Genomic DNA, 10,420 nt, shown 5'->3' with positions numbered 1-10,420 from the left:
TTTTTTTATTGAATGCAAATTTCTTTTGAAAAATCATCCCAATTAAAGCATTACATTTTTCTAGTTTTTTTTTCCGTATTACAACATATTTGCTTTCAAATAATATTTTATCAAGACATTTTTTACAAAAAAATTTACATTTTTTACTTATCTAGGCATTTCCCTTATAAAAATACATTATACACATATATTAAATCCCCTCACACTTAGGGAGGAGGGAGTCCTTCCCTCTCAACCCACTGCCACATCAGCTTTTTTTTATTCTCTCGCTTCAATCTTTGCCAACCCACAACACATGGAAATCCTATCTTTTCCAACCCACTCAACCTACTTTCCACATCATTTAATTAAATTAAAAAAGATAAAATAAAATAAAATATAGCATTTTTTATTTAAAAATAAATATTTGCTAATTTAAAACAAAAAAATCTAAAATAATATTAAAAATAACATTAATTAAAAAAACACACTACAAATAGAAAAAAATACACGAAAATTAAAAAAACACTTCAAAAATACAAAATAATTAAGATCCTAAAACGATAATTAAAATTAACTAGTTATCTAAAGTTGAAATATAGACATGTTAATCGAAGCTGGTGGTGGGTTTCATCATTGCGCAATTCATGTATGATTTCTAGGTCTTCGACTTCGTCATTGGGGGGGGGGGGGGGTCGGGTTGATGCACAGGAGATATCGCAGCACCCTCATCTTTCAGTATCATATTGTGCAGTATAATACAAACATACATTATGTTTTTCGTTTTCTTCACCGTCATAGCCCGTGCCGACATCTTTAATATGTCCCAACATCCTTTAAGGACCCCAAACGTACGTTCTACGTCCTTTCTTGCTGATTCTTGTGCCGCCTTGAACCGTTTCTTTTTGTTCGTTATTGCATGTGGATATGACTTCACGAATACAACCCATGTTGGATATATTCCATCGGCAAGATAGTAACCATGCTTGTAGTGTTCACCATTCAGATCAAATGAGCAATCAGGTCCTGTTCCATGATATTTCTCATCAAACAATGGTGATTGGTAGAGGACGTTCAAATCATTGTTCGAACCAGCTACACCATAGAATGCATGCCAAAACCATAAATCTTGTGATGTCACTGCTTCTAGTATCATTGTTGGATACTGATGGTCACCCCTCATGTATTGGCCTCTCAGTTCTGTTAGACAATTCCTCCAATTCCAATGTGTGCAGTCAATGCTACCAAGCATTCCAGGGAATCCATGTCTAGCTTCATGTGCTTCATACAATTTTTGAATGTCAGTGGATGTTGGACGGCGTAAATATTCAGCCTTATACATTTGGACAATACCATAGCAAAAGTTTTCTAGAGCTTCACGAGAAGTTCTTTCTGACATATTTAGATACTCATCTAATGAGTCTGGGTTATAACCCTTCGCTAATTGACGTATTGTTGAGGTGCATTTTTGTAGCCCACTGAAACTTCTCTGATTTGTTGCATCCCATGTTGTTTGAAAATATGGATAATTCATCTCTAGGTCACCAACAAGTTGCATAAACAAACCTTTGCTCATACGGAACCTTCTGCGGAATAGATCATGACCATATGTTGAATCATCTGCAAAGTAATGTCGGATCAGTAGCTGTTCAGCCTCTAAACGATCTCTTTGGATTGTGTTTCTCCTTTGATTGTTACTTGAGCTAACATTATTCTGGAGAAGAAGTTGTGCAGTACGAGATAATGCAGGTAACAAATTATTGTTGATAAGTTCATCCTCGGAAGATGAACTATCGTTGTTACTATCCATGAACTATCGTTGTTACCATCCATTACTATTTTGCGAACGTTTGGATTCATTTTGAAAGAGAGAGAAACGATAGAGAGAAAATGAAACAAACATATATAAAGAGATAATGAAACAAACATTCATATATATATATATATATATATATATATATATATATATATATATATATATATATATATATATATATATATATATATATATATATATATATATATATATATATATATATAGTGAAACAAGAGAATCTTAATAAAAAGAAAAAAGAAAAAGTAAAAGAAAAAGAAAAATAATCATAAAAAAGAAAAAGATTCTCAGTCAAATGATGTCGACACTCTGAACTTCACGGGTTCTACAACTCCCAACCATATTTAGTTGCAATTTGTCGTTTCCTTTCAAGAACCGTGCTCAAAATAGCTCCAGTCAAATGATCATGCGGTCGTAGAAAATACTCCATATCTTGGTTCTCTATCTCTCGCTCCAACAATTGAGCTTTCAGTGCTTCATTAGCTTCTAAAATACGTAATTTTTGTTCCCGGTACCGTTGTCTCTGTTTCGCCTCTATGTTGGTTGTAGTGTTGATGCTGGCAATATGGTTGACAAGATCAAACATTTCATTTTGTGTTGACGATACTGATGCCACTTTTTTTCCTTTTCTTTTTCTCTGAGGTGGTGAGTCTTCAACATTAAAAGGTTGTTGTTGTTGGGGGAATCTGGGAGGATACTGTGCATCGGAAGATGTTGTATGGGCGTTAGATGAAGATGTTTTAGTTCGTTTTTAAAAAGGAGGCGAGGAGTCTTCACCAGCTTTTGTAACCAACGCCCATTTCTCGTGGTCTTTCAACCACTCCCAAGCTTTTTGATGAGGAAAGGATTTTTGATTAACAGTACTCCGATACTCGCTTAGTGAGGCTTTTAAAACATCAGCCTCAGATCTCCCACTAGCCACACTGTTCATCCTACGGTTATAGATGCAGTTGAAAGTGTTACATTTCTTTTGCAGGTCTTTCCATTTTGAGTTTACTTGGTGTCGTGTCTGATCTGAACCTCCAATCTGAACATTAAAATGCTCTAGAACCCGATCCCAAAATGCATCAAATTGTTGTTGGTTTCCACGCTGTTTATCTTGAGAACAATCGACATATGCCCTAGCTAAAGCCAACTCTTCACGTTCCACCCATTTCTTTGACTTCTGATGGTTTGTAAAGGTGCGTTTTTTCTCAACAACAGGTCGCAACTCCTCACTAGTTTCTTCTTCATTTCTTTCGGGAACCGGATCGTCACTAGAACTATCAGATTCTACGTTCTGAGAATCACGGAACTGGAAATGCTCGGTTGGGAAGATTGGAATTGAGTTTCTGGAACCCTTTGGGAAAACTGATTACATGGATTATAACTCATATTTTCCTCTGAAAGCGTAAATGTGTTGTAAGATTGTTGCACCGGGTAATATTGTTGTGGATAGTTTTGGTTTTGTTGGTAAATTTGGTATTGTTGATAGTTTGGATTTGGGTTATGAAAGGTTGGAGAAGAAAATGGAATATTTTGACTTGAACCGTCTTGCGTGGATTTGCGTCTTTAGTTAGAACCGGTTTGTTTACTTTTGCCTCGGGAATCCATTGAAGGTTACTAGAGAAATTGAACCAACTTGTAAAATATTTCCAGACAAATCACACTACAAATAACACTACAAATAAGTAAATTTTGCATTCATCGTAAACTTATAAAAAGAAAGCAAAAAAGTAGATAAATAAATAAAATAAATACTCATGGGTGGTTGGTGAATATTGTTCAAAAATACTTACATGCAATAAAAGTAAATTAAAGTTTGGCAGGAATCTTTGCATACAGTGATTGATTGCATGCATGCATGAATAGTCAAAGAAAAATTGAATGGTCAAGGAAATTGAATGCATTAACTCACGGGTTGGTGAACCTTATAGAAACAAACAACTCATCCAACCCGCTAAACCCAATTAAAAGGAAGTTGTTTGCCGGCGGTACCGGGATACGCCCTGACCCATTTCTAAATTTTGAAACGACTCCTTATGGCCTTAGGAACAATGTCTTTTCTATGATTCTCATTTTGACCACACAATTTTGTTTTTTCTCAATTTCACCCTGGCACTTAAATACGTGACACGCATCACTATTAAACCGATTATCATTCCCCTTTGCCTTCGTCTTTCCCTTAATTTCTGATTTCTTCTTCGTCTTTTCTTTGCTTCCAAGAACTTTGTGGTTTGTCGATGCAGTGATTTTTGAGGTTTCGCAACGACGCGGACGCACCCAACCATCGGTTTCAAGCAAGTATCTATTTTAATTTGGGAGTTGGGTATGTTATCTATGTTCTGAACGTGGTCATACCTGTTTTTTTATGCTTAGAAGCAATTCTCTGTTTCGATTTTGGGTTAGTTGTTTTTTTTTTTTTCAAATTTTGGTCTCGGGCTCCACCGTCAATCACTTTGGGTTAGGGTTGGGTTTACTTTCACTATTTATGAATTGTCTAATTTTGGTCTCGGATACGTAGTATCACTGTTACAAATTGGATCAATTGTTCATCTTAGGATAGCAATCTTGATACAGCTATTCCTTCTATAAAGGTGACGATCCTTCTATTTCAGATTAGCACTTAAAATCTGAAGGTAAGATGTAGAGGTTAAGGTATAGAAGATGGGTGAATTTCAGAGATCTATTGTTTGTAGAATTGCTTCCTTAAGTATCTGTTGTTTCGTTTCTTTCTTGTCTGTTGGTGTGTTCCATATTTTTGTTTATTATGATGATGTTTTTCTGTGCTTTGCAGGTTACATAGTGCATCTGTGTGGTTTTTGTTGTCAATCTGCTTACTCTGGTATGTCTCCTATACCGTGTTTCTGCTGTTAATGGTATTTATTGTGGTAAATGTAAGCAAAATGAAATGATTCAAATCCAGTGATGTTGTAATTCATACCCTCTCCTTTTTGGTTTGTCTGTGCAGGCTTTACTAACATCCCATGGTTTTGGTTACAAATTGTAAAAAAAAAAAAAACAAAAAAAGTCCATCAATTGTTAAAGGTAGGAGTTGAGACTCCATAATTAATGAACAAAGTTTGTTTCCTTCCACTTCCAATATGCACACATTCAATTATATTGTTATCTTCTTTTATTCAAAATTACATTTACAAATGTGTTGTATGATTTCTTAGGTTTGCATATTGTTTATAGGAGGGGACTCTAGGTCATTTTGTATTTATATGTTTACAGAAAGTTATTTAGCTAAAATAATCTGATGCATGAGTGTGCTTTTTTTTTTTAACCAATTAGCTTGCTTATTGACATATTTTACTTGAGGGGTATTTTTGTCAATTACCATTCTTTTACCGAATTTGTTTGACTTTTGACCAACAGGGAAAGAATGAAAGTTTTCTGTCTACTCATGGAACTGAAACTCAAAGTTTAGCTACATAATAGGAACATATGTAATTATAATGGATCGTGTGTGTATGCACGTCAAAAATTAAAAAAAAAAAAAAAAGATCCGTGGTTCACCACGGTTTCACTTACTAGTTCCAATTAAAGCTTCAAACTTTTTTAGTTTTTCTTTTTCTTTTACAACAATGTTACTTTTTGAAATATTATTTTATCAAGGCTTTTTTATATTGTTTTCACCTTTTTTTACTTTTCCATGCATTTTATTTTCACAGTTTAACAATTATAGCATTGTACTTCCAGTTTTCTTATCAAAAGCGTATTTCTCTTTACAGTTTTTATTTTCTTTCCTTCTATAACATTGTTACTCTCAAATATTTTTCATATCAAGACATTTTAATAAATAATCTTTATATGTTTTACTTTTTTTTCATTCTACTTTGAAAAATTTACCAGTTATAGCATTATACGACCAGTTTTCTTTTATAAAAGCACATTCGCTTTGAAAAAACATACCAATTAAAGTTTTACACATTTGTCTGTTTGTTTTTTTCTTTTACAACATTTTAATTGTTAAATATTCTGTTATCGAGACATTTTATTAAAATATCTTTTCATTTTTTATTTATCTAGACATTCTACTTTGATAAATCTACCAAATATAGCATTATACTTTAATTATTCATATTAAAATCACATTTCCTTAGAAAAATCACCTCAACAAAGTTTTGCACATTTTATTAAAAATCCTTAAAATTTTTACATCAGACATTTTATATACTTAGAAAATTTTACTAATTATAGCCTTGCACTTTTAGTTTTCTTAATAAATGCACATTTTCTCTTTGAAAATCATCCCTACCATAGCTTTCAATTTTTTGGTTTTTATTTCCTCTTTTATAACATTTTTAATCTAAAATAATCTTTTATCAAGACATTTAAAAAAACAATTGTTTTACATATCTAAGCCTTCTACTTTTAGCTATTTACCAATTATAGCATCGTAACTTATTTTTGTTATTAAAAGCACATTTTCCTCTTCTCTAATTATAGCATTGTACTTTAAGTTATATTATGAAAAGCACATTTCCATTTGAAAAATCATCCTAATTAAAACATTGCACTTTTTAAGATTTTTTTTTTTACTTTTACCACATTTTAACTTTCAAATGTTGTTATATTAAGACATTTTATTAAAAAATCTTTACATTTATATACTTATCTAGGCATTTTACTTTGAAAATCTTACCAATTATAGCATTATACTTTATGTTTTCTTATTAAATGCACATTTTACTTTGAAAAATCATACAAGTTAAAGCTTTGCACTATCTAGGCATTTTTTTTGCTATCAATGCATTTTATTGTATCAAGTCGCTTTATTTTGAAAAATCTATCCAATTTTTTTACTTTGAAAAAATAATAATTCTTTTCTCATCAAGGCATGTTATTTTGAACAAACCATCAAATTTTTATGTATCTAGAGATTTTATTTTGAAGAATCTAGTTTTTTTTTCTTTCAAAGCATTTACTTTGAAAAATCTATCATTTTATTTTATATCAAACCATTTTACTTTGGAAAACCTACACAACTATAGCATTGTACTTTCAGTTTTCTTTATATAAGCACATTTTCAAAAGTCAACCCATTTATAGCATTGCATTTTGCAGTTTTCTTTTTGTTCAACATTATTATTTTCATATTTTATTTTAATAAGTCTAATTGGTCTATCGAATTTTTTCTTATCAAGACATTTTTACTTTATAAAAGTTTAACCTATTTTTTTGCTCATCAAAGCACTTTTTTTTTGAATTATCCATCAAAAAAATCAAGTTTCTTTTTTATGCTATGATATTAAAATTTTCAAATCTCCTATTTTCAAATCAATTTACTTTGAAAGCTATATTATTTTTTTTAATAAAGGCATTTTACTCTGAAAAATCTACCAAGCACATGTCTCTTTGAAAAATCAACCCATTTGCTTTATTTTAGTTACAACATTACAAACATTATTTTTTTTTTATCTTATCAGGTCATTTTACTTTAATCTATCATATTTTTTTATTATCAAGGCATTCATCTTTGAAAAATCTGACAAATATAGTATTGTATTTACAATTTTCTTATTATAAGCACATTTCCTCTTGAAAACTCAACCCATGTATAGCACTGCTTTTATCTTTATGTTACAACATTAAAACATTCAAATTTTATCTTATCAAGTCATTGTACTTTGAAAAATCAATCATATTTTTTTTTTTTCAAATCTAGTCTTTTTACTTTGAAAAATCTCTCATTTAGAGCACTGTATTTTCATTTTTCTTATTTTAAGCACATTTTCCTTGAAAAATCAACCCCATTTTAGCATTGCACTTTCAGTATGTTTCTTTCTATTATAGTTTTCAAAATTTTCTTATCAAGGCATTTAACATTGAAAAAACAATCAAAATCTTTTCTTATCAAGGCATTTTACTTTAAAAAATTCCATCAATTTTTTTCTTATGGAGCCCTTTACCTTGAAAAATCTATGAAGTATTACATTACATTGCATTTTCAGTTGTATTATTATAAGCATATTTACCTTTGAAAAATCAACCCGTTTATAGCATTGCACTTTTCAATTTTCTTTCTATTATTGCATTGTAACTTTCATGATTTTTTCTTCATGTTGCCTTGAAAAATCTATCAATTTTTTTCTAATAAAGGCATGTTACTTGAAAAGTCTACCATATATAGGACTACACTATTCGGTTTTCTTTTTGTTACAACATGGTAAATGTCAAAAAAAGTTTACCTACCAATTATAACATTGTTCTTTTAATTTTCGTATTATAAGTTACGATTTAAAATTGTAAAAACCACTTGTAAAATTCCATTTTTCAGTTTTTTTTCTGCTTCAAAATTGCAACTTCCAAAAATTTCTTACCAAGGTCTTTTTTTTTTTTGAAAAAAGTATCAAATATTTTCTTATGAAAGAAACTTACTTTGAAAATCAACCCAATTTTTAGCATTGTACTTTCATTTTTGTTATTATCAGCACATCTATGTTTATGACAAGTTTTGAAATGTATTCTATTCATTTCATTTTATTATGTTAATATTAATTATATTTATTTCTTTTTACTATTTTTTATATGATTTCATTGGTTTGTTATTTTTGTAAGAAATGTAAAAAGCTGTCGGTCCAAAACCAACACCGCAGGTTTATCACTTTATTTAATTTATTGGTTAAATTACTGACTATCAGTTTCTTTTATTTTGTAAATTGGTTACTTGTTTTGATTGATGTATTTACCTGCTATATATAATTATATGATGTGATTTTAACTGTTGTTATTTTATGTTTTATGCATAAGTTTTGGCTCTTCTTGCATTTTGAATGTTACTGAAGTCAATATGTTTTATAAGTTAATTATCTGATTATTAAGTTTTATGTTCATAAACTCTCTTGTGTCAAGGACATTAAGTTATGGTTTTCTTTGTTTTGAAGTAAGCTGTTTGCTTATTTGATCTCAGTTTGAGAATTATTTTGGTTACAAGTTTTGTTGGTCATGTATTATTACCTACACTTACTTTTTTATTAAGTAGTTGTGTTATTTATTGTTTACTTTTGTTTGTTTAAATTTCTAGTAGGCACATGATTATCTGTAGTATGAATTTATTTTTATGTTTTTTCTTCATTTTATACTGCTTTTATATTAAAAGCCGATACAACTTTTTGTTGGTCAGACTTGACTTTTCACAACAAAAAATTATCCTGTTTACATGTTTTAATGTCTAATCGTGTAATTGTGGCTTTATGTGTAGGAGGTTCTACTTTGTTTATTTCTTGTGTGTTTGTTTGTAGGACCTGCTTCGGAATTCATGTATTAGTTCAGTTTGTAGGCCTTTTCTTTTTCTTGTGTGGCTTTGTATGTTGATTTTGCTTTGTTTGTAGAGTTATTGTGTGGCTTTGTTTATAGGATTCTAATTTGGAATTCATGTGTAGGGTTTGGTTTATAGGGTTCTGTTTTTGAATTTGTGTTCCTTTTCTCGTGTAGCTTTGTTTGCAGAGTTCTTACATGCCTTTGTTTTTACAGATCTTCTATATTGTATTTTATCGTGTCTATTTTGTTTGTAGGGTTCTACTATGTTTGATTTTGCTTTGCTTTGTTTATAAGGTTCTATTTTATTTGTAGAGAGTTCTGGTGTGGCTTCGTTTGTAGGGTTCTACTTTGTTTGTAGGATTCTGTTTTGAAATTCATGTCTTGGTTCTACTTTTGAATCCTTTTCCCTTTTCTTGTGTGGCTTTATTTGTAGGGTTGTGTTTTGTTTGTAGAGTTATTATGTGAGTTTTTTTATAGGATTTTTCTTTGGAGTTCTTGTCTCGGGTTATGTTTGTAGGAATCAACTTTGATATTCTTATCCATTTCAATATTCTTATGTGGCTTTATTTCTAGGGTTCTGATTCTTTATGTAGAGTTCTTATTGGTTCTATTTAGATGGTTCACCTTTGTTTTTAGACTTCTTGTGTGGCTCTATTTGTAGGATTCTTGTCTTAGGTTCTCTTTGTTTCTTTGTAGGGTTATGTTTCAAAATTCTTCTCCATTTTCTCTGTAGAGTTGTTCTTATGAATTCTTTGTATCGGGTTCTATTTGTGAAGCTTTGGAATTCCTGTTAATTTGTGTTTTCTTGTGTGAAATTTATAGGGTTATTTTTTGTTTGTAGAGTACTTGTGTGGCTTTGTTTTAGGGTTCTACTTTCTTGTCTTTAATTATGTTTGTAGGGTTCTACTTTGGAATTCTTATTCATTGCATTTTCTTGTGTGGCTTAGCAGCTTTGTTTGTAGACTTCTTGTATGACTTTCTTTGATCTTTGATTGTAGGGTTCTGCTTGTGAATTCTTGTCTTGGGTTCTCTATGTTGGGTTTTGCTTTAGATTTCTTTATCCATTTTGTATTTTCTTTGTAGGGTTTTTTGCTTTGTTTGTATAAATCTTATGTGGCTTTGTTTCAAGATTTCTTGTGTAACTTTGTTTGTAGAGTTCTTGTGTCTCTTTGATTGTAATCTTTGGAATTCTTGGGTTATGTTTGTAGGGTTTATTAACATTTAGTCTTCAACAAGGCTATAACTTCATGGTTGAATTAGATTTGATCTAATAACTTTAGGGTTGAATAATTTCTTGAAAAGTTTGGTCGTTAGGACCGAGTAACAAATGGTGAGTCTAGAACTAAAAAAACACATGGT

The 10,420-nt window shown here is 30.6% G+C and overlaps 2 protein-coding genes and 1 long non-coding RNA gene across 3 annotated transcripts; 1 reads left to right on the top strand and 2 right to left on the bottom strand.

The window, feature by feature from the left end:
• Positions 1 to 206: 206 nt before the first annotated feature.
• On the bottom strand, positions 207 to 1,789 carry LOC111898554 (uncharacterized). Its single transcript, XM_052763700.1, has 2 exons — positions 750 to 1,789; positions 207 to 327 (listed from the first exon to the last, which is right to left on the bottom strand). The coding sequence occupies exons 1-2, from the start codon at positions 1,787 to 1,789 to the stop codon at positions 207 to 209; spliced, it is 1,161 nt and encodes a 386-aa protein (XP_052619660.1).
• Positions 1,790 to 2,138: 349 nt separating this feature from the next.
• Positions 2,139 to 3,406, bottom strand: LOC111898555 (uncharacterized). Its single transcript, XM_023894455.1, has 3 exons — positions 3,388 to 3,406; positions 2,604 to 3,163; positions 2,139 to 2,510 (listed from the first exon to the last, which is right to left on the bottom strand). Exons 1-3 carry the CDS (start codon positions 3,404 to 3,406, stop codon positions 2,139 to 2,141), a joined length of 951 nt encoding a protein of 316 aa, XP_023750223.1.
• Positions 3,407 to 3,740: 334 nt separating this feature from the next.
• LOC122198324 (uncharacterized) lies at positions 3,741 to 10,340 on the top strand. Its single transcript, XR_006192897.2, has 3 exons — positions 3,741 to 4,121; positions 4,590 to 4,637; positions 4,764 to 10,340. It is a non-coding gene; the product is annotated as an uncharacterized LOC122198324 (long non-coding RNA).
• The last annotated feature ends 80 nt before the right edge of the window (positions 10,341 to 10,420 follow it).

Source organism: Lactuca sativa, chromosome 5 (genome assembly GCF_002870075.4).
Source record: "Lactuca sativa cultivar Salinas chromosome 5, Lsat_Salinas_v11, whole genome shotgun sequence".
NCBI lineage: Eukaryota > Viridiplantae > Streptophyta > Magnoliopsida > Asterales > Asteraceae > Lactuca > Lactuca sativa.
This window is presented reverse-complemented; position numbering and strand designations above follow the sequence as displayed.

What these genes read in the sequence shown, in the direction of transcription:
- LOC111898554 (XM_052763700.1), bottom strand. Translation starts at nt 1,789, where the DNA reads ATGGATAGTAACAACGATAGTTCATCTTCCGAGGATGAACTTATCAAC. An exon ending in AAGAAAACGAAAAACATAAT is followed by an intron (nt 328 to 749) that starts GTATGTTTGTAT and finishes TGTGGAAAGTAG; the next exon opens with GTTGAGTGGGTTGGAAAAGA.
- LOC111898555 (XM_023894455.1), bottom strand. An exon ending in ACCACGAGAAATGGGCGTTG is followed by an intron (nt 2,511 to 2,603) that starts GTTACAAAAGCT and finishes TCCGATGCACAG; the next exon opens with TATCCTCCCAGATTCCCCCA.